This window comes from Vulpes lagopus, chromosome 22 (assembly GCF_018345385.1).
Source record: "Vulpes lagopus strain Blue_001 chromosome 22, ASM1834538v1, whole genome shotgun sequence".
Lineage (NCBI taxonomy): Eukaryota > Metazoa > Chordata > Mammalia > Carnivora > Canidae > Vulpes > Vulpes lagopus.
The window spans coordinates 12,771,554-12,795,629 of NC_054845.1; the positions used below are offsets into that span (position 1 = coordinate 12,771,554).

Here is a 24,076-nt window from a genome sequence, read left to right on the forward strand (position 1 = left end):
ATATATTCAGATTTCCCTTAAATTATCTGCCATTCACTTAATGCTTTAGCCCTGGCAATAGGGATGATCTCCTTTTGATACTATTTTTTTTAATGTCATCAAAGGCTAAGGAGTGTTTATAATTAGATATTTGAGCCTATCTGTTCTACAGGTGCCAAAGTAATTATGAAGCAACTAATTTAATATAGGACCTGGTTCCTTTAATGAAAACATTCAAATTGCAGGCTTAGAGTTGTCAAATTGTTTTCCAGATGAAAAGCTTAAGCAATAGGTACATACAGAAGCCAGGTGTCTTATCACAACATTTAATAGTAAGAATATCACCTAGTTTTTAGATTAAAGTTTTTAGATTAAATATGAAAAAATGAACAGGTTAGATAGTATCCAGCAGAAAGGAGACTCTGGAATGCCCAGTTACTCTTCTGCTGTCAATGGCACATGCCTTTGGCACTATCACTCAAGAAAGATGTAGGCACTCTTCCTAGCCCTACCTAAATACTTTCACAGGCAATGTGAATGTATAATTCATTTTTGTTTCTCCTGATTCCTTGGAATATCCCCATAAGATACTGGGCCAGAGAGAATTATGGGAACAACAACAAAGTAATAAGCTTTCTAGGTTGTTCGCAGTCTCATCTGGATATGTTTTGATTATGGATCCTTAGAGAGTAAGCGTTGGAAAGAACTTTATGTTTTGGTCTTACTTCTTCAATTCACAGATGAAGAGACTGTAGTCCAGAGGGGTACCAGAGTCACAGACTTGCTCATGGCAAGGCCAGAATTTTCCTCTTGTTTCTTCTTCTTTTTTTTAAAATATATTTTTTAAAGATTTTATTTATTTATTCACAATAGACAGAGAGAGAGAGAGAAGCAGAGACACAGGCAGAGGGAGAAGCAGGCTCCATGCCAGGAGCCCAACGCGGGACTCGATCCCGGGACTCCAGGATGGCGCCCTGGGCCAAAGGCAGGCGCCAAACCACTGAGCCACCCAGGGACCCCCTTCCTCTTGTTTCCTTGGGAATCACTGCATTGCACTTCCACTACTCTGCAGTGCTACTACATTTCATCTTATGTGAGGTTGTGGGTCATAGTGAGGGCACAGGGCAGAGAAGCGAAGCTGCTGACAAAACATCTTCAGAAACACAAGACAAGCATCTCTGTCTACATGTTTATATGGGGGCCACAGTCACTTTTGCTCCAAGATCTCTTTGTGGTTTACTTGCTGTCATTCTAAAGTCTTTGGGAAATGTGCTCTGAACGTTTCTAAAGAAACTGAGAACAAGCTCATTGATTTTATCATCAGCAGTAGACTATAGAGACATAAACATCAGAATAATAGTCATGCAACATAATTTAATTTCAGGTAAATAAGTCCCCAAGCAAAAAAACAAAACAAAAATAACACAAAAAAACTTTCCTTTTAATCTAATGTAGACTACACCTATGCTCATGCTCAGTTCTGTCCTTTTTGCCTTTTACTTTCATTGTTTTCTCTATTTTTAAAGTGAAACAAGTACTATTTCCTTCTATATGCCTAAAAATTTTTTTTATCCTAGAACAAAACATCTATACAGAAAGGTGAACATAAACATACAATTTAATGAATAATTATAAGGCATTCTACCTTACTCTCATAATCACTGCAGCTCAAGAAATAAGGCACCCAGAAGCCTTCCCACCCCGGTGTTTTCCTTCCTGATTCCAACACTTCCTTCCCTTTATCCCAAACCACTAGACTGCATTTTGTGATGTCCACTTAGGTTATATGTTGTTTCTATTCTTTTAGTCATTATGCACGAAATAACATGCATGCATCATTTATCGAAGTTTCTCATTACATATACCTTTACTATTTTTCACTTTACTTTTTATTGTTAATGTTGAGATATCACCCGTCAATCTAATAGTTCCTTTTTTGAAGGTCATCAGTCTCTTTTCTCTGGCAGCTCTTAGGCTTTTCATTATATGTCTAAATGTGCATACTTTAAAAAATTTGCTTTTGATTTGTTGGGATTCTTAAATCTGAATGTGGATTGCATTTCAAATAATTTTTCTAACCTAATTTTCTAGTTCACCAATTCTCTCTTTAGCTCTAATATGCTTTGAACCTATCCATTGACTTTTAATCATAGTTTTTTTTTTTTTTTGCCAGTTCTAGTTGATTCTTTTTCAAATTAGTTGTTTTTTTTTTAAGTTTCTTGTGCTTTTAGATATTATTACAAGTTTATCTTTTATTTATTTATTTATTTTACAAGTTTATCTTTTATTGCTTTAAATGCAGTAAGTTAATTGTTTATATTGGGGATCTGATAATTCAAATATATGGTTTTTTGGAGGGTTTCTGTCATCAATTGTTTCTGTTGTTTTATTTCCTTGCATGTCATTGTTCTTAAATCCTATTTGCAGATAGGATTTGAGGCTAAGATATAAATCTTTTCTTCCTGGAGTAGTTTTATTTTTACTATCAAAAGCATAAGGGTTAAAATAATAATCCAAAATCACTGTAAACAAAATTCAAAGATTTAGGTTTTCTGGACCACTGAAGTGATTTGAAGGTGAGCTATAATCTGCATGAGGGCTGGTTTTCTTCTGCCTTAACGTAGTCCAAGAAGGAAACCCTTTGAGATCCCAACTTATTGAGGAGAGGTCTTCGAGAGGCTCTTCTACTAGATTTCTCACTTCACAGACTCTGGGAGTTGAGACATAAAGACAAAACTTTGAACCTAAGCAGAACAGCAAATACTCTCAAAGTAAAAGCAACTTCTAAACTCTGCTCTCATTGCTCTGGGTTCTGGTTCTTCAAATTTAACCTACCAATTTCTCCTCTTTGTGAAATCTTATTAAGCCTTTTATTTGTGGGAGTTTTTTTTTAAATCTTATTAAGCCTTTTAATAATATTTTTGGACCTTTTGTTCAGCATTGTTGGTTGTTTTGTTGTGGGAATTTATTTGGATCTGGGCTGCCATAACTGAAAAATTAGAATACTTGTATGTATTTTCACAACCAAATCCCCAAGTTGAAAATATATTTCCCTTGTAATATAAGAGCTATAAATTAAAGCCTACAGACATTAAGAAAAATAACTATGCTAAGTCTTAAATAAAATTATGGCAACTAGTGCAAGTAGAGTTGTGGCAAATGAATCCACCTGTATAATGCTAGTCCTCTCACAAATTAGAGTTCTTTCAGAAAGCAATATAACAATCCATAGTGTTGTAATCATGTTTAAACATTTTGGCCACATGTCATAAAAACAAAATGCTAAAAACAACCATAGTATTCAACATTAGTGAAATGCCTTAACAAATTATATATTATGTCCTAATAGTTATTAAAGAGGATACTTGTGACAACTATGTAAAAAATGGAACATTTATAATTTACCATTAAATGACAATAGCAGAACACAAAATAATATGTTTTCTCTATAAAGCATATATCTGGAAGGTAAAGAGCAAATATACGTAAATGGCATTTCTATTTTACTGTAGGGGTGGGCAACTTTGTTTTCCTCTAAACATTTGTTATACCTGTTATATATTCTTTTCAAGAATATAGACAGATTCCAAAACTGAAGCAAAAAAAACTGTCAAGCTAATAGTTTTCCCAAAAAATTTCAGTGAGAAACTTTTATATTAAAGAAAAAGAAAAAAGGAAAGCAGAGAGCAGTTTGAACTTATAACCCAGTAACTCAGAATATGCAAGTAGGCTAAAACCTTTTTCCGTTCCTTTTTCATGTGATCTCTATGTAGCTTCTAAAACACCTTTGGCTTCCTATAAGCTTAAATTTTATTGAAAAAAAAGAAGAAAAATTAGACAAAAATCTGGGGTGTTAGTGCCATCATCAGATCTTGATTGAATTCTCAGTAGATCAAGTTCAGAGAAAACATTTCTATCACTTGAAGATGATTCATTTGTTGTTTTGCTGTCAGGAGGGTATAATATGAATATGTATTTATATATAGTTCATTTTTAGTGTAAGCTATTTGCACTTTTTAATGTATTTTCACTAAAAAACATCATCATTCCCAAATCTCATCCCAAATCTTCATTTTTTTGACTAAGTGCTAATCTTCCTTCAATTTCAATTTTAAAAAACAAAAGTACATTATTTGATTCTATAAAACAAAATTAAAACCCAACCCCACCATCTTTATTTGAATAGCACTCCATTCCTAGCATTAATTAGGGTGGTTTATTATGTATTCACCATCTGTCCCCAATATGAAAGTGCAGGTACCATGTCTGTCTGATTATACTATGTAAATATACTATTTAATATATTACATATTATATATTCATATACAACAAGCCAATTTCTGTTTAGGTTTTTTCTTCTTTCTTTTTAAAAAATATTTATTTATTTGAGGTAGAGAGAGAGAAAAAGAGAAAGAGCTCATGAGCAAGGGGAAGAGCAGGGGGAGAGGGAGAAGCAGATTCCTCACTGAGCAGGGAGCCTGACACGGCATTGGATCCCAGGACCCTGAAATCATGACCTGAGCCAAACACAGATGCTTAACCAACTGAGCCACCCAGGTATTCCCTGGTTAGGTTTTTTTCAGAGGCACAGTTTTATTTTTGTCATGTTCTTTTTTTGGTTGTAAATTCTTTCATCTTGGTTCAATAGTGATGACTGAAGAGATTTCTTTTGTGTTCACATATAGTTATTAGAGTAACATCTTCTTAAAAGGTCACTTTTGCTTTGTTTTCTTCCTTTTTATCCAGGAGAAATCAATGATTCTACCAAGTCTGAGATGTTTACATTTCACGATGGAGGTGTACAAATTTTATGCAAATTCAATGCGATTGTCTCGCAATATAAAATGGAGTTGCTGAAAGGGACAGAAGTACTCTGTGATCTCACTACGACAAAGGAAAATGGAAACACAGTGTCCAAGAATCCGAAATTCTGTCAATCTCAGTCATCCAGTGATGGTGTCTCCTTTTTTCTGTATAACTTGGACAGTTCTCATGCCAGCTACTATGCCTGCCAACTGTCAATTTTTGATCCTCCTCCTTTTCAGAGAAAAAATATTAGCAGAGAATATTTGAATGTTTATGGTAAGACATTATTTTCATTTTTCAGGCTTAAGAGGACATTTGCATTTTAACAACTTTTCTCACTAATGAAAACAAGTAAACAAGTGCCTTTTGTAGAGTTCATTTTGGTGAAATTGATGGCGATCATTTACTATGAAAATATGCGGGGGATTAATAATAATTAATATTAATTAGTAATATGCAATTTGATCATGTAGACTACTATGTCAGAAATAGAAAATTTCATCTTTAAAACACATATGCCATTAGAAATCAGAAAAAAATAAAGACAAATTACCCAGATCCATGGCCTAATGGCCATTGCCTCTCTTCACATAAAGTTTAAAGTTTTGGTTTGTTCTGGGGTTTGTGGAATGAAGTGAGATGATTGAAAATAATAGTTTTATATCATTACCATTCCTACTTACTTTTCTCCAAAAAACAAAACAAAAAAAAGACCAAAAAGTCCTTTCTATTAAACTCATTTGTAAACATATGTGTCCATAGAGTCTTTTAGGTTTTAACTTTTAAATTCTTGCTATGGTATGATGTTATTTATAATTTATTGGATTCCATGATTGTGATGAAGCCAAGCTTCCTTTGATTAAATCACTTTAAAATTTGGTAAAAGAACTTGTGATTCAGCACTGAAAGAGGAGATCGGATTTTCTCAGTTTTCCCTTAACATGTCTCTTTTCCAACCCAGAATCACAGACTTGCTGCCAACTGAAGTTCTGGTTACCCATAGGATGTGCAGCTTTTGTTGTAGTCTATATTTTTGGATGCGTATTTCTCTGTTGGCTTACAAAAAAGGTGAGTGATGTCTATTTTTTCTTGCATTTGCTTTATTGAAGAATATCAGTAGTTATTTACTCATCAAAGCACATATTGCTCTAGCCAGAGTAATTTGATTAACACGGACAGTTTTTCTTTTCCACAAGATATGTCTACTAATTAAACTATTAACTTGGCAGAGAAGCTTATTTATTTTACAGCTGGTTCAGCCTAAAAAAGGATTTGATGGCTTACAGAGAGAGCTGTTATTGTTATTACTCAAAAAAGATAAAGGAGCTAGGGCCAAGAAAGGATAAAAAAGGACAAAGATTGAAACACAAAAATAAAAAAGTAGATACTTCTAATTTCTAAGAATTATTACATGCAGGCTACACATTTGATTTTAAGTTTCCAGAGTCAGGGCAAAGATGAAACAACCAGTTTTAGGTTTCCCTCAACTTGTCAATTAAATAATCAGTGAGAAAGTCTTATAAGATGCCAATAGTAGCTGAGAAGGAAATGGTCAGCTTCTTCCTATGATAAGTTGCTAGGACTCTGTTTTTAAAGAATGCCACAGAAAATCTAGGGAGATAACTCAACAATGACAAAACAAACTCTCTGCTGGGGGATATTCTTCTCAGTCTTTTACAATACAGATTCTCAATGAAAAGAAGTTACAACATTCTGCATATTGTACAAGTATATCCACAGTGTGATCATTGGCCAGATCATGGAATTTGGAGAGAACAAGAGGGAAGACAGTGAGATAGGGCTCATGAGCTAAATCTACAGAGAAAGGAACAATAAAAACAAAAATGAGGCGGGAAATTCAGCAGAAGTCTCTTTATTTAAAATCCTTTTCATATTGTTTTCCTACTTAGTTGCAGGTCAGGAGCCTGAGCCATATCCTAACACTTTTGTCACTTATCACTTCAATGAGGAGTGAAAACAAAAAAACGAAAAACAAAAACAAAACAAACAAAAACCAGGGATGGAGATGAGGAAGAGCAGATGACAAACCATGTTTTTAACTTTTCTTCCAGAAATATCGATCCAGTGTGCATGACCCTAACAGTGAATACATGTTCATGGCAGCAGTGAATACAGCCAAAAAACCTGGACTCACAGGTACCACTCCATCTGGGGCTTTGGGCAGAGCAGAGTGTTCTTCACATTAAGCCTGGAATTTTTTTTTTTTTTTCAAATTTTAGTGGAAGGGCAAATGTCTCAAAGGTCCAATTTCAGATTTTCTGTGAAAATTTGACTTTTCACTTTAAGTTTGTGCTTTCTGCAGTACATTGAAAACAATAAGTCTATAAAACTCATTAAAAATAAACAAGCAAAAGATTCATAAGCTACTGGCGTATCAAAGCAGTTTAGTAATTGATATTTCAAAAATGGGATGATTCTAAGTCTTCCTTAGTAAAAAGTTCTTTAAGTCATGTGATGAACATTTATTGGGTATCAATGAAGTGCAAATTACTGAGTGAGGCATGGGAAATACACAAACAGATGTAGGAGGGTTTTGGACAGAGAATTGGAAGAGAGATCTGGGCTGGTGCTCCCCAGGGGAAGGAGTTAGAGTTAGGGAAGCTGGTGTTAATCTGATGGAAAGAAGGTGCAAGTTCAGAGAGTCTGGATAATTGCACAAGACTAGTTCGGTGTGACTTTGACTTTTTCCATTCAGAATGAACATTATCAATTTAAGGGTCATTAAGCTGAGGAGCATCTAGAAAGTCTGAAGCATCCCTTGTGGTTGGAATGAGATGAAGGATGTAATGAGATAGAAGCCCCTGAATTTCTGCCACCATTCAGTGGTGAGATGACTTGTATAAAGGGATATAAACAGCCTCTGTAATCTTGGAATTTGAAGCATGGGAAGGGAGCTAAATGCCCCTTCAGTCTAACTCCTCATTTCTCTGGGTGAGAGAAATTGATGCCCAGGATATTCAGTGATTCCTTTGGTCCCCTAAAGATGTACCATAGGGACATCCAGGTGGCTCAGCAGTTGAGCATCTGCCTTTGGCTCAGGTTGTGATCCCGGAGTCCCCGGATCGACTCCCACATCAGGCTCCCTGCATGGAAACTGCTTCTCCCTCCACCTGTGTGTCTGCCTCACTCTGTGTCTCTCATGAATAAATAAATAATCTTTAAAAAAAAAAAAGATTTCCTATCATGGCTTTGTCACTAGCAAAGAGCTTATGTTTCATTGCTTTGCTTTTGAAAGAACAACAACCACCACTTTTCTTTTAATATCTGTGCCTGTAATAATGTGTCTGTTTCAGTTTGGATCCCTGAGAGCAGACCATGAGGCAGAGACTTGAGTATAAGTAATTTGTTAGGTGACTCCAGGAAAAAGGGGTGAAGGAACAGGGAGAGTGAGACAGGCAAGGAAGAAAAGCAAATGAAAGTTGCACTACTGAGATCTCAGCTGGAGACCACAGAACCTCTGAGAAGTGTTCGGAGGTCTCCCAGAGTTGATCTGAAGGATAAGTGGGGGTATCTATTTACTGGCTCCCATCCCCACTAGCTTGGGTTGCCTTTGGGGCTCATGAGCTTTCTCTGGTGCATCCTGGAGCAATGCTCTATGCTTGAAACAGTGTTTCACAAGTCTTTAGAGAAAGCCCCAAGGCGGAAAGCAGAAAAATGCATGGTGGGGCTATTGTGCTAGAATGGACACCATGTGCAGAAATGTCTATCCTGGCTGTGGTTGGGATGAGAGGTCGGCGGTTTCACACCCCACCCACCAAGTACAATAACTGAAAATAGCCAGAGTGTAAGCTTCTTGAGTGTAGTAGGGTCTCTCCTCTGTATTCTGAAACCACTATGCATACACAATTCTAAGCAGAACATGCCTCAGCACCTCTATCAAATATTTATTGTAGGATAATTATGCACCATAGTACCATGCTGAGTAATCTGTGTTGGGCAGAGGGAGAGGGAACTCAACACAGTCCTTGTCTGCAGTCCATAATGTCATTGGGAAAGCTGATGTGTTTGCATAGAGGGTGGAATCGTGATAGAGGGAAAAGTACTCAATTACTTGTGAAGTGTAGAGTTCAGGTAAGGTCTACTACGAGAGTCAAGAGTGGGCTGGGAAACACTTTATGGAAAATGTAGAATGGGGGCTGAGTCTTGAAGCATGAAGAAGAGTTTGGATGGAGTGTGTGTGGAACTGGCGCTAAGTCTTGAAGCATAAGGAAGAGTTTGGATGGTGTGTGTGAGTGTGTGTATGTGTTTGTACAAGAGGCAGATGAAAGGGACAAACTTGCTGAAGGGTAGTGGAATAGAGTGCTTTTAAAATTTTTATGCTACATTTTGTTACAGGTGTGACTCATAATTTGGAACTCTGTGGCACCCAGGCATGAACTACATTGGCCAGTTCCCTCCGACCTGAAGTACAAGATTCCCACGTATCCTGGACCACAGAGTCAGACTTGATTTGAGTACATATATCTTCTGTTGGTGTTTTGTTCAATCTGGACCAGTGACTATATCAGTCAAAAGGGATTTTAGCAGGCTGCTTCGGTACTGTTGGGTTATCAAAACATCTTCTTGCAACTAGTTATAGAAAGCCCAGCTCGTGTCTGTTTACCAAATAGAACTCACTGGGATGGAATTCCTATCGTCACATCTGCTTCTAGCAATGCACCAGACAGCAAAACAAACACATCTACAGATATTTTTTAATTGAGGCCAAGAGTCCTGAATCTGCAAGGCAAATGGGTAGCCAAGGGTCAGTATCTGTCTGCATTTCACTAACAGACTACCTCTTCTTCCCGTAGAATGACCATTCCTTTTTATTCAGATACTGGAGGGAAATATTTCAAAGTAGTAGCTATTTTATTTGTGAGGCGTCGACGAAAAATGGTGTTATTATAGTATGTTAGTACACGGTACTCTTTTTAAACTGCTGAACCCCCGTCTCCCACTCCAAGAGTTTAGATGCCTTCATCTGCCTTCAATTTTCCTTTTTAAAATAGTCCTACATGATTACTTGACAGACATTCTGAATAGGGAGCTAGGTCTACATTTTCCCCCTCTACTTCTCAACAAAACACAAATACTATATATTTAGTTGCAGCCTAATGAATATCATTTGCCTATATTCTCCCTGTAAGAATATTTTTGCTCCAGAAAGACATCTTATTTTCCCAAATTCATTAAACTGATTTATTTTGTTGACTTGTTTCTACCACATTAGTGGTAGAAAACATTGCCCAGAATCAGGAGTGACTTTATTTTATGATTCTGTTTTTTACCATTATCTATGTTTTCATGGTGCTATTAATAACAAGCCAGGCTGTTCCTGGAGATCATATTAAACTTGCAAACAAAAAAACCCCAAACCATCTTTCACTGTCAAGCATTGTCTTGGAGGTAGAGCCAATGATCCATTCAGCAGAAAGCTGTAGTTCCGGGAGGTCACTTCTAAACTATAGCCACGCTGACCTCTGGGCTTGACAGGTTGAAATGGCCCCATCAGCCTGGAGCAGCTATCAGACGTGGGTGGAATTCCAAGGGTTAAGAGGCTCCCCTGAGCCAAGGACAGCCAGCTGCTCTTGTTCCCAGAGGCTGAAGTTATTCTGGGGACCACAGTGAGTCTGCCTGCATTTGTACTTCCAGAGTCTGGGAAAAAGCACAAATGTGCCAAGGAACATCAGCATGATTCCCTCTCCTAGAGCTCATTCAGCCTGGAAACTGGCCCTGGCCCTTCAGGATAGTCTTTCTTTGAATACAATTTGCCTGGAAAGATTCCTAAATGTGTGTAATATGTGATTAGTCTTAGCTGTAATATTTTCTCACTTCCCATTTGTGCGCCCAACGCTTCTGAAGCAGCCAATGTATGTGCAGCAACATTTTTAACTTTAGGTTAAATGAGGTTATTGAGTAGTTTTAAAATTTGTTGGTGCCTGCTTATAGTTTACTTTTAAAGTGAGACCAGATATGTCATTATGCATACTTATATTGTTGTAAGCATGTGTAATGCTGGATGTGTACAGTACAGTACTGCATTTGTAATTTGAATCAAGTACGGTGTTCTCTTTCCAGCTGACTTGGACAACCTGGTTGGCTCTGCAGAGATGTTGCCTGAGTTGTTTGCAACTTTCTGGGCGGTGGGAGGTTGGAATGGGGAGTAGAGCCTTCATGTGGGGTCCACCTGGCTTGGTTGTCCAAACTGTGCTTTGAAGCATCCTCATCCTCAGCACTGGACATTTCAAAGTGAGGTATTAAAAGATACAATTTCTGTGAAATAAAGACTTGTTTTAAGAGGAGCTACTCATAAAATAGACTTTAGCAGTAGTAGGAACCTAAGGAATAAATGTTTGATATTCAGCAACTGAAAATACCTCACTGTGTTTTCTTGGGGGAAGAAAACGGTTACCTTAGCTGTAGCTGGCGCTTACAAACTTGACCTTCTTGAAAGTATTCCACTGCTTAGGACAGTTGTTCATTTTTTCTTTTTCTTTGTTAAATATTGAAACAACCACAGACTTATAAAAAAGTTGAAAGTCTAGCAGAGAGACTCTTCCTCAGTGAGTTTCTGGCCTCATGCCCTATTCACCTCTGAGCAGTGTGCATTTCCTATAGACAAGAACACTCTTTTCTCCATAACCACAATACAACCACCAACATCAGAAAATTTACACAGCGACATTGCTGCCATCTCATCCCCAAGCCGTATTCAAGTTTGTCCAGGTGTCCTCCTAATGTATTTTATAGCAAAAGATTATATTCAGAATCTCCCTGTGTAGTGGTCATATCTTCATGCTATCCTTCAGCCTGGGCAGTTCCTCAGTCTAGACTTGGATGGCCTTAGCTCTTGAATATGACAAAGAGTTATTTTGTAAAATACCCCCTTTATTTGGGTCAGTCTGATGTTTCTTGATAATTAAAATCAAGTTATCCATCTTTGGCAAAAATAGCCCAAGAACGATGCTGTGCATCCTGTCAGGTGGCTCACAATCTTGATTTGATACATTACTGATAATGTTCATTTTGGTCTCTTGACTAAGATGGTATCTGTCAAGCTTCTCCACTGTAAAATACTCTTTAATTAGTTAATAAGTAGTTTATGGGGGTACACCTGGGTGGTTCAGCGGTTGGATGTCTGCCTTTGGCTCAGGGCATGATGCTGTGGTCCCAGGATTGAGTCCTGCATCGGGCTCCCCACGGGGAGCCTGCTTCTCCCTCTGCCTGTGTCTCTGTCTCTCCCTGTGTCTCTCATGAATAAATAAATAAAATCATTAAAAAAACTAAGTAGTTTATGGGGAGGTACTTTGAAATATTCTAAATCTTCTGTTCCTTGTCAAATTTTCAATTTATTCATTTGTTCATTTTTATCTGTATGGTTTCCTGTTTTATTCAATGGGTAAAGATTTGTTACTGTCATTATTTTTTACAATATCCCATTCCAGGCCAGCGGGAGCCCTTGTAAAACTGCTTGTGATGTCATTCTACCACATTCTCAACATTCTTTCAGCACATCCTTGCTTTCTGGCAGAACAAGATACTCTAGGCTAAGCTAGTGTTTTCCTATCCCAGTGCAGGCATCAGCCATTTCTCCAAAGAGTCCTGCTTTCTTCAAGTAGGCAACAGTTTTAGAAGCCAAGATCCAGGCATTAGTAAATGCTCATTACTATCGGGATTTCCCAGCTCCTAGGCCCTTCAGTGCACAGAACTAGGATACACACACAAACACACAGATGTAAATGTGTATGCGTGTATAGGTGTAGATATGTCAATATACATGTATGCAATATTCACATTTATTATCTGAGTATAGTTGACACACAATGTTACATTAGTTTCAGGCATACAACATTGTAATTCAACAAGTGTGTACATTATGCCCTGCTCACTACAAGTGTGGCTGCAATCTGTTCCCATACATCATTACAGTATCATTGACTATACTCCTTATGTTGTGCCTTTTATCCCCATGATTTATTCATTTCACAAATGGAAGCTTGTATCTCCCACTCTCCTCCACTCGTTTTGCTCAACTCCCCACTCCCTGCCTTCTGGCAACCATCAGTTTATCCTCTGTGTTTTATCATACGTATATTTAAATATAAGTAAGTGTGTGTATATTTGCATATATACCTATATACGTACATATGTATTATATATGATATGTACACATACACCCACACATACATTTGTATCTATATTTGTTTCTGTATCTATCTATAGATGTTGAAATACACAAAATCATACCTATGCCTTTAATTCTAGTATAACACTTCAGGGTTCATTCCAGATTTATATCTTTCTATTCTTGGCCCTCTCAAGATGGTAACCTGACTCCTACCATCTTTAGGATGTTCACTTATTTGCTCAGTCTCACAGTATGAATCTCCCATTTAGGTTGGGCCCCGTCCCTGATGTGATAACCTCCCTACTCTGCCCAGGCTCTGACTCATCAATTCCAGGTTGCCCAAGCATCAGTCACTGAGTTCTAACTCCTTGCACTGGGCTCTCCCACTTCATGGAGGTCCTTCTCACCATGTTTGGGCTCTTACACTCCAGGATGGGTTATTCCTCCAACTTCAGCTTGGGGCCACAGCGGCTCCCCTGCACTGGGGTGGCTCAACTTTGTCAATTCCAGTTTCTTTACCATTATATCCACCAAAAGGAGCTGAAAACCATTGGTTTGTTTACTGATTGGTCCACTACAATAAGCATATTCACCAAGAACAAACTATACTTGGGAGTCATTACAGTCTGAACTCCTGTTAAGAGAGGACTCAGTTGCCTCACTTAAGCCAAGAGCTTACCCTATCCTTTGTCCCCATCACTGTGAAATAAAAATGTTTTCTTGCTTTGTCTGGCAGGGCCTTTCAGAGTCCTAAAAGAAGTTGACATTAGTTTTTAATGGCCGTTTACTTTATTAATGTGGGAATTAGGCTAGACTTAATGAAATTATTTTGGGTCAGAGTTTCCCCTCTAATGGAAATCAGGGTGGGGATTTTCTACTTGCCTCCACCCCATAGTATATATTAAATGCTGCGGGGTCCAAATTTATTTCCTAGCAACGGTCGAGAAAAATGGCTATTTCTGGGAAGCACTTCTCTTTTAATATGAAGAAACCAAAGTGAATGAACATGAGAAATATGGGAACCACTGATGCCTTCCAGTTGAAGCTTGGATCCAGTCTAACTTTTCCCAAACAGAGCTGTGAGAATAAATCTTATTGGTATGTGAGGACTCAAGGAGTGATTTAAAGTAATCAAAGTGCTTCTTTATCCTTCTCTTCCTTGTTTAACCCACTCTCTCACCTTAAAGGAACAACTACTTTATATTGAATTCTGGATTTCAAGCAAACTGTTACAGAATTCCAACTGTCCAGATTTTCAAATGCCTAGAATAATCAGTTTTATATGAGTGAAGGCAAGGTCTGATGTTTCAAATCTGATGACAAGGAAAAGCATATATAAAGTTCAATGGAACAACCACAGAATCTCCACAGGCTATTTAATCACAGAATTTCCAAGGATCCATTGTCCAGCTGCATAGATAGTATGAAGAAAAATGATTTCTCATAGTTACCTTCTGAGTGGGTATCAGAAGTAGACTAGAAACTGTTCTTTTTGCTTTTGACACACTGCTTATCTTTTTCCACTTGCTTTACCTCACCTAACCCAACTTCCCAAACCTAATTTCCATTCTCTAAACACTCATTCTCCCCTCTTATCTCCCACTTTCTGCCACCCACCAAGGAAGACTGAAGAAGTTAAAGAAGAAGGATCTGTGGGCAGCAAGTAGAGGAAAACCTTTATGATGGAAGATTTGTCAATTCCAGTTTCCTTCTCACTCTGCTTCCTCCTCACCATACCCCCATCTCCAAGCCTCCTGCTTGCCCTCCAGGGCCAGTGTTCTCCCAACACCCCACTGACACAAGAGGCACTGGTGTAACCTCCTTCCTTCTCCAAGTTCTAGCCACATTTGAGAAGCTCTGGCCAAAAACTGTTTTCGAATGAAAGGATCACCAAAGATGAGAGCTAGATCTCTGAGTTCTGGGACTCAGGCCTCCTCCTTTCATTTTCTACTAAATTCTTTGAGTTTATTTGCATCTCTACTGATCACCATCTTTGCTAAAATCTGAGAGTTATGCAGATACTTCATCACTCCAGTGAGAAATAACTTGCCAGCCCTAACTTTGGTCTCTAAGCATTCTGAGTAAGAGAAATGGTTACTGTCAGTCACTAAAGTTTCAGAGTTCTACCCTATCAGTGTCTATGATTTACTCTGATACCACAGCTCCAGCCTGTGTGATCCACTTATGTAACTATTAATCTTCAGGTTCTGGGCCTGCCACTGGTTTGGATATATGGAAAATATATAATAAGCGCAAATGAAAAGATGTTCAGCATCATATTTATCAGATAATGAAAATTAAAACTACGATAATACTACTCACCCACTGGTATGTCTAAAATTGAAGTATGGAGATGGATATGGAGCAACTGGAACTTTTATTCATTGCTAGTGGGAGTGCAAAATGGTAAAGCTGCTTTAAAAACAGTTTGGCAATTTTGTGTGAAGTTAAGCATACTCCTACGATATGATACACATTCCACTAGCAGGAATCTTCCCCAAAGAAATGAAAATATGTGTCTTCACAAAAACCTATATGAAATGTTCATAGCAGCATTATTCATAGTAACTGAAAACTGAAAACCACTAAAATATTTATTGATGATGATGATAAAGCTTATGATAGCTTTACTTGTAACAAACAAAGAAATGATCCATTTAAGCATTAGATTTTTTAGAATCTCAAGAATTTACAGAATAGGAGAGAAAAATGACCTCTGCCTAAGACGTACTCAATGACTGAAGAATAAAATGGAGAATAAAGTTCTATTCAAAGCCTGGAACATCCAAAAACTGAGGGAAGATGGTAATGCTTTGAGGATATAAGCAGAGAAATCAGTTTTCACTAGACTCCTAGGAAGAAAATATTCTGACACATTCATAGGAACTTCTGTTTAGAGATCTACTAAGGCTAAGACTCTGGCAGACAAAAAAAAAAATATGTAGAGAGTAGAATAACATCTTTTCTAGGAAATGGGTTTAATAGGCTCAATCAATTCTACCTCAGGAGGTAGGGGTAGCAGCCAGTGGGTCATAGGACTGAAAATGCTTGCTCGGAAATGGGTGTAGAAATGATGGTCTGAATAGATACTGTGCTAGGTATGGCGCCAGGCACCAGAAACGAAAGACTTGAAGGGGAAGTGGAAACAAGATCTTGTGACTGGTACAGTAACCACTGTAAGTTTCTACACTTTCTAAGAAGGCTACGATGTCTTCAGTACCTCTCTCTGAGAAAAGCTCTTGGATGTTATCAGATTTTCGCTCAAATATGATATCAACCTCTTGGGAGAAATTAACCTCTTGTGAGAAATTTCTCCCAGTTGGGTTTAATCTTATAGTCATAAATTTTAGATAATTGACAAGAGTTGTAGCATCCTAGAAAGACTAAAATTGAGACCTTCTCCTCTCTAACTTCCCTCTTTTCCTCAGTACTACTGGTTTGCTGCCTTGATCTTTGGCCACATTAATGTGGGTCTAGACTAAGGTTGAGTTCAGAAAATAGTTTTCACCTGAGAATAACTTTCTAGGAGCTGGGTTTTTGTCTTATTTTAAATTTCGTGCGTGTAGTGCTACTGCTATGAATCTGGGTGTGTCTTTGGGTTCTTTAAATGTTGGGGAACACAAGAAATTATACTCATTTTAGTGATAAAAATCTCAGGCAGCAGTGGTTGAATGAACCCAGACTCTACCAGATATCTGAGCCTAAGTCCTTTCACTGAGCCTAAGTAGAATAAGAACTGTGGAGAAGGAATTAAGGACGTTAATTCTTTCACATATTAAATTATTTGGATTCTAACTTGCAAGAGAATTTAATCTTTGGACTTCAATTTCCTCTGGGAATTTCAGAATGGCACAGAGTTTATATGCAAATCTCAGGCACCTTTATGTTGCTGCAAATTTATTAGTGGAATATGTTAGTGTTGCTATTTAATCATATTGCCTAACCTCTGGTGAGCTATATTGGGCAGTGTAGTTGGGTATAATTTGGGATGGGAAATAGAAGAGGGAGCAAATTCTTAGCTGTGGGTACAGTGTAGATTTGGAGTTAATCTAATAAATGTACTATTGGGAACATTTTTATGCTTCCTACCAGTAGTCACAACGGAGTAACAAAGGAGCAGTATGTGGTATTAAGGAAGCAGCCCATGAAGGTGAAAACAAGATTGCCTTGATGAACAGCTGATTTCCTCTTTTTCACAGGATCACTCCCCTGTTTGTTATAATTCATGGTGAATCCAAGAGAATAAGAGAAACAAAAATAAGAAAGGATGCGGGAACCCTTCCTTAATTTTTTTTCTAATATGAGGTCTTTAGATAACACCCATGTCTTTTACCCATCTTATTTCTTACTCCACTCCTTATGATAATAAGATAATCTATTAGTCCATGTAGCTCCATTTGACAGTTGATTTATTACAAAGTTTGAAGAACTGGGGTGCTAATTCTTATTATTTTTCTCCCCATCTTGGCTCAGTATGAGGCAGAGATCCTAGGTAGTGTTTTATTTTGCAGGTCTAAGCTTTTCCCTTTTGTGGGCTTTTTTAAGGTCTAACTGGGGTATGGATGGGAGCCAATATAGTAGAAAGTGTCAGAACAACATTTTTATTGTGTAAATTGACCACATACTCCACCCCAGTTTTCATAAGAAGTTTAACATTTTTTAAAGATTTTATTTATTTGAGAGAGAGAGAGGGAGAGAGGGAGACCAGGAGCAGGAGGGAGGGGTAGAGGGTGACAGAGAAGCAGACTCCCAGTGAGCAGGAAGTCCAATGTGAGACTTGATTCCTGGCCCCTGGGATGATCTGAGCCAAAGGCAGACCTTTGACCGAGCCACCCAGGTGCCCATAAGTCTAACATTTTGATCTCCATTTTTCTGACTGCAATTGAGAGTCTTTTTTGTAATTGTTTTTTTAACTCAGGTGAGGAGTAGAATGTTATTTTGGGGGGATTCTCTCAAACTAGAAGCATCAGTGCAATATCACAATGATAGTAAAGATAGTTTGTTGGAGACAAGGCAGTGATCTGAGTTTGTATGAAAATAGTGGGAAACAGCTAGGAAATGTATCTGGCCCCAAACACGAATTTATTTTTTTTTTTTAGCAAATGTGAGAAGCATTGAAGGTATTTGACCAGAACAGAAACATTGCCAGAGATGGGTTTTCCAAAGAGCAACTTAATAGCAGTACGCAAGTTGACTGAAGACAAATGAAAGGAGATGACCAAGGGGAGAGGTTAATGGCTGAGGAAACAGGGAAGAAGGAATGATAGTATCATAGAGGTATAACTTGGAAAATCACCTCTATTGAGGGTGACAGGAGTGCAGTTGTCAAAATAATGGAATTGTTCAGCTTTGGAAATTTGGAGCAAATTTTAGCAAACTTTTTCTGTAAAGGTCCAGATAGATACATATTCTAGGCTTTGTGAACCCTGCAGTCTCCATGGCAACTATTCAACTCTGCCACTGTACATGAAAGCATAGCTAATACCTACATGAATGAGCAAAGCTTCGTTCCAATAAAACTTTATTACCTAAAACATCCAGCCCGCAGGCCATGGCTCACCAATCTCTGGTTTACAAGATCAGAGCTGGTTATTAAACTATCTACTTTGAGCTCCAAACTCACTCTGTTCCCTGCCCTTGGATGTTGGGACTGGGACTCTGCAAAGCATATTTCTGTTTTCCCAGCAGCTCCCTATGAAGTCTGGAGCAGGGAGAAAGGACACACTCCTTCCTGTTATGCTTGCTGTTTCCTGTCAACTCATCACCACAATGTTCCTTCACCTTGGCAGCTGCAGTTGGTTCTGGATTTCCAGTTTGTTCTCATACTCCCAGAACCAGATGTAATAGAGCTGCCTCAGAGATACCAACATCAGCCATCTGGTAGCCTCTCCACAGGAATTTGAATCTGGCATCATGAGGAACCTCTTCTGAGATCCTAAGGCATCAGTACCAGCCATGCGGAGCTCTCATTCTCCAGATCCAAGAGTCTAGGTCCTAACAACCATAACCTCTTCCCTCTGCTCTACCAGCACTACAAGTGGTAGTGGCTTCCTGCATTAACTATCTTTGTGTTAACCCAAAATTCCTTTTTGCTTTCTCTTTGCAATTCTCCAATGCCTGTTTAACTTATTTCTTGTGTTAAATTCTTTCTATTGAAATAACTGGTATGATTTCTATTTCTCTGACAGCATCCTAATATAGAACATTCTGTGTAGAATAGGAATATACATAGGAATAGATAGGAAATAGGAGAAATATAGTCTCAAAGGGGTAGAGGTTGAGTCTGCTTTTAGAAATGATGAGTTTGAAGTACTGACAAATCACTTCTAAACTTCTAGCTGGCAGTTGGATATTGGAAAAAGTCATGGATATATTATTCATATAAAGGTGCTATTTCTATGAGTAGACATAAACAATTAGGAAAGTATAGCTAGAATGGAAAAGATATAAATGGGAAATATCTTCATTTTAGAGAGAAATTACGGGGAAGAAGGAAAGACAATGAACAGGACAAATAAATAATTGTCTTAGAGGGAGAAGAAAAACCTAGGAATACAAGAATTCAAGAAGAAGGAGTTTTAAGAGGTAAGTTGCACACCTGCACCCCAATGTCCACAATAGCCAAACTGTGGAAGGAGCCTCAGTGTCCATCAAAAGATGAATGGATAAAGAAGATACGGTCCATGTATACAATGGAATATTCCTCAGCCATTAGAAACGACAAATACCCACCATTTGCTTCGACATGGATGGAAGTGGAGGGTATCATGCTGAGTAAAGTAAGTCAATCAGAGAAGGGCAAACATTATATGGTCTCATTCATTTGGGGAATATAAAAAGTAGTGAAAGGGAATAAAGGGGAAATAAAGGAGAGAAAATGAGTAAAAATATCAGTGAGGGTGACAGAACATGAGAGACACCTAACTCTGGGAAATGAACAAGGAGTAGTGGAAAGGGAGGTGGGCGGGGATAAAGGGTGACTGGGTGATGGGCACTGAGGGGGGCACTTGATGGGATGAGCACTGGGTGATATGATAATATAATGGCAAATTGAACTCCAATTAATAAATAAAATAAGAATAAACAGTAACATTTAAGAAAAAAAAAGATTTGTGTGGAATCAGAAAAGACCCCGGATAGCCAGGGGAATATTGAAAAATTAAATGAGAGCTGGGGGCATCAGAATGCTGGATTTCAGGTTGTACTACAAAGGTGTGATCATCAAGACAGTGTGGTACGGGCACAAAAACAGACACATAGATCCATGGAACAGAATAGAGAACCCAGAAATGGGACCTCAACTCTATGGTTAACTAATATTCGACAAAGCAGGAAAGACAATCTACTGTAAAAAAGACAGTCTCCTCAATAAATGGTGCTGGGAAAATTGGACAGTCACGTGAAGAATGAAACTAGATCATTCTCTTGTACCGGACACAAAGATAAACTCAAAATGGATGAAAGATCTAAATGTGAGACAAGAATCCATCAAAATCCTAGAGGAGAACACAGGCAACACCCTTTTTAAACTTGGCCACAGCAATTTCTTGCAAGATACATCTATGAAGGCAAGGGAAACAAAAGCAAAAATGAGTTATTGGGACTTAAGATAAAAAATTCTGCACAGCACAAGAAACAGTCAACAAAACTAAAAGACAACCTACAGAATGGGAGAAGATATTTGCAAATGACGTATCAGATAAAGGGCTAATATCCAAGATCTGTAAAGAACTTATTCATGGGCAGCCCCGGTGGCTCAGCGGTTTAGTGCCGCCTTCAGCCCAGGGTGTGATCCTGGAGACCCAGGATCGAGTCCTACATCAGGCTCCCTGCATGGAGCCTGCGTCTCCCTCTGCCTGTGTCTCTGCTTCTCTCTCCTCTCTGTGTATTCTCATGAATAAATAAAATTAAAAAAAAGAAAACTTATTCAACTCAACAGCAAAGAAACAAACAATCCAATCATGAAATGGGCAAAAGGCATGAACAGAAATCTCACAGAGAAAGACATAGACATGGCCAACATGCACATGAGAAAATGCTCTGCATCACTTGCCATCAGGGAAATACAAATCAAAACCACAATGAGATACCACCTCACACCAGTGAGAATGGGGAAAATTAATAAGACAGGAAACAACAAATGTTGGAGAGGATGTGGAGAAAGGGGAACCCTTTTGCACTGTTGGGAATGTGAACTGGTGCAGCCCCTCTGGAAAACTTTGGAGGTCCTCAAAGAGTTAAAATAGATTGCCCTATGACCTAGCAATTGCACTGCTGGGGATTTGCCCCAAGGATACAGATGCAGTGAAAAACCGAGTCACCTGCACCCCAATGTTTGTAGCAGCAATGTCCACAAAAGCCGAACTGTGGAAGGAGCCTCAGTGTCCATTGAAAGATGACGGATAAAGAATCTGCGGTCTGTGTATACAATGGAATATTCCTCAGCCATTAGAAATGACAAATACCCACCATTTGCTCCGACATGGATGGAACTGGAGGGTATGATGCTCAGTGAAGTAAGTCAATCGGAGAAGGGCAAACATTATATGGTCTCATTCATTTGGGGAATATAAAAAGTAGTGAAAGGGAATAAAGGGGAAAGGAGAGAAAATGAGTGGGAAATATTAGTGAGGGTGACAGAACATGAGAGACTCCTAACTCTGGGAAAGAACAAGGGGTTGTAGAAGGGGAGGTGGGGTGACTGGACGACGGGCACTGAAGGGGGGCACTTGACACAATGAGCACTGGGTGTTATCTATATGTTGGTAAATTGAACTCCAATAAAAGAATACATACAAAAAAAAAAAAAAAGAGGAAGGCTGCAAATAGAGGCAAATCCTACAAATATCGAGGGAGATTTCTGGTGACTTCCCAAGGGAAGTTTCAATAGAACAGTCAAGTTAGAATAAGAATTGGTAGGAAAAATGAGGTCACTAAGTTCTTTTTTTTATGATGATAAAAGGAAGATGGGTGATTATATGGAGATCTACAAGCCTAAATTTATCAAATCAACTAATTAATTAAACGAGGAAAGCTTGAAGTTTTTATGTAGAGAAGTTATTGGTGGTGAGGGGTAATGGAATATGCAAAGAATAAGGGAATAAATAATATGTCGAATACATAAATGGAAAATGGTAGGTAAAAATAGATGGGACAGAGAATCCAAATGATACAAAGAAAGTACATCTCTGAGGTTCAGATAAATTGTGTATCAGGAGGATAGAAGGTGAACTTGTTTTGAAAACAGGAGCTGTCCTAATTCCTTATTCCTGTGTTAAATAATGGGACCAGACATGTTTTCCTATTCCTATGCTAAACAGTGCTAAGACCAAGCAATAACCAAGGCTGCTTGTTTAGGGAATACATGTTCATGGATGATGGAACCGTGGACCACCCTGACCAGATCCCTCTGCTCTTGCTGCAGGTGAATGCTATTGGCAAAAAGCCTTTATCTGTCATCCCTTCAGAGATGGCCTCAGCTGCAGAGGGCTGCCTTGCCCGTTACTTCCTTCCAGAGGTAGCCCACGTCCAATAATGTGGTCCAATGTGGGACATTTCTGATGCCTCATTTTATAAACAGAGCTCCCTTTGGGGATTTCCTGAAACTAGAGATCACAAGCTTGACTTCTCCCCCTGGCCACTCTGGGTTCCTCTCCCTCTTATTGCACAGCTGTTGATTTTAAGGATACTCCCTAGTAAGCATCCTGAATATTAAGTGGTGCCCAAAGTCTGCTTCACAGAAAACCCAACCTACAATGCCAGTTCAACGGTTTACTTCAGGACTTGTTTTAACATCCATGCCCCGATGTACCTACCAAATCAAGTTATTTTGTCATAAATTCAGCCCAATCTCATCCATTTTCCTGCCTTAGAGACCTTGCCTTAGAGTCAACCAGCCTGGGCACTAAAACTCTATAGATAACTTGTTTCAATTTCCTATTTTGAGACTGGCAAGGTGATGTCCTTCCTTACTTAAATATGTTTAACTAATTAGCTTAGCTTTGCTTGATTAACAGGTTTTACTGAGGGTCTTCTGGAGAACTGATATCTAAGAATTTTCATCGGATGTCATTATCAGTATTCCTACTTTAGAAATAGGAATTGTACTAGGAATAGGAACTGGTAGCTTCAGGGGAAGAGGAAAAGTTTAGAAAATATGTTTTGCCTAATATAATAAGGAATCAACTAAAAAACCCTACATTTTCTGTCTGGACTTGGGATTTTATAAAGAATAATGATCTCCTTGGGATGGAGAGATGGTGGGAGATCTATAAACTTGGGCTCAGATAACATGGCATAGGACAGTCGATAGCTACTATCTTCCTTCACAATTGTTCCCAGAAGTTCTTATCACTCTCATGGAGCACATTGGGCTCTGGCGAAAGTGGAGTCCCTGGTATCTGCTTAGACTCATTAACATTTTCCCTTGGGTTGGGATGGCCCTGATTCTGAGCACTTTCACCTCTGACTTCCTCTATTCTCCGAGGTTTCTCATCCCACCTCCACCCTCTGCTGCTTGTAGGCTTAGCAAGAGATGCTTGTGGTCAGAACAAGTTTTTCTTTCTTCCTTCTATAAAAAATATTAGTAGGAATTTGGGAACACAGAGAAAAATACAATAATTTTCCCTCCACATAATCCCAAGTATATCATAAGAGCAATTATACGTGAGATTAACTTTAATGTGTTCAAATAGGATATGATATAGTGAAGTACAATCTGTTTTCTTGCCTTCTATTTTATTCTTAAGGTACTCAAAGATAAATCTTCCTATATAGGTATTTTTCAGTAATTATCCTCTAGCATGTGCTTATTTTTGGAAATGTAAACCAGTTTATTCTTGCCATTTATAGCTCACACTATTACTGAATGCCTGCTAGGACAAGCCTACCGACCCACTCATGATACCATATTATATCCCTGAGATGGTTTGTAAACTTCTCTGGTTCTCTTCTTTAAGTCAGATGGACCTAGTTTTTTCCTTTACCTGACTTTCAAAAAATGGTTTCTATTTGTCTTTTTTGAAGCATTATTGGTAAAGGCAGAGGTGGGACATTAGTTAAGTTCAGCCCACAAAAGATCCTTAACTCAAATTACCAGCCTCTTAGTTTTGAAACTTCTGAAGTTTAGGCTTATTTGAAGTCATTTGGGTTTTCCCCTCC

The 24,076-nt window shown here is 38.4% G+C and overlaps 1 protein-coding gene across 3 annotated transcripts in view; it reads left to right on the top strand.

The window, feature by feature from the left end:
- ICOS (inducible T cell costimulator) overlaps positions 1-11,962 on the top strand; it is a 73,078-nt gene extending 61,116 nt beyond the window's left edge. For 2 of the 3 annotated variants that reach the window (XM_041737039.1, XM_041737040.1), the window contains exons 5-8: positions 4,726-5,061; positions 5,747-5,853; positions 6,858-6,942; positions 9,142-11,960. In XM_041737039.1, the coding sequence (XP_041592973.1) occupies positions 4,726-5,061; positions 5,747-5,853; positions 6,858-6,942; positions 9,142-9,182 (569 nt within the window). In that variant the 3' untranslated portion in view covers positions 9,183-11,960. Of the gene's footprint in view, positions 1-4,725; positions 5,062-5,746; positions 5,854-6,857; positions 6,943-9,141 lie in introns of all 3 variants that reach the window. The other variant, XM_041737042.1, reaches the window with a different exon arrangement.
- The last annotated feature ends 12,114 nt before the right edge of the window (positions 11,963-24,076 follow it).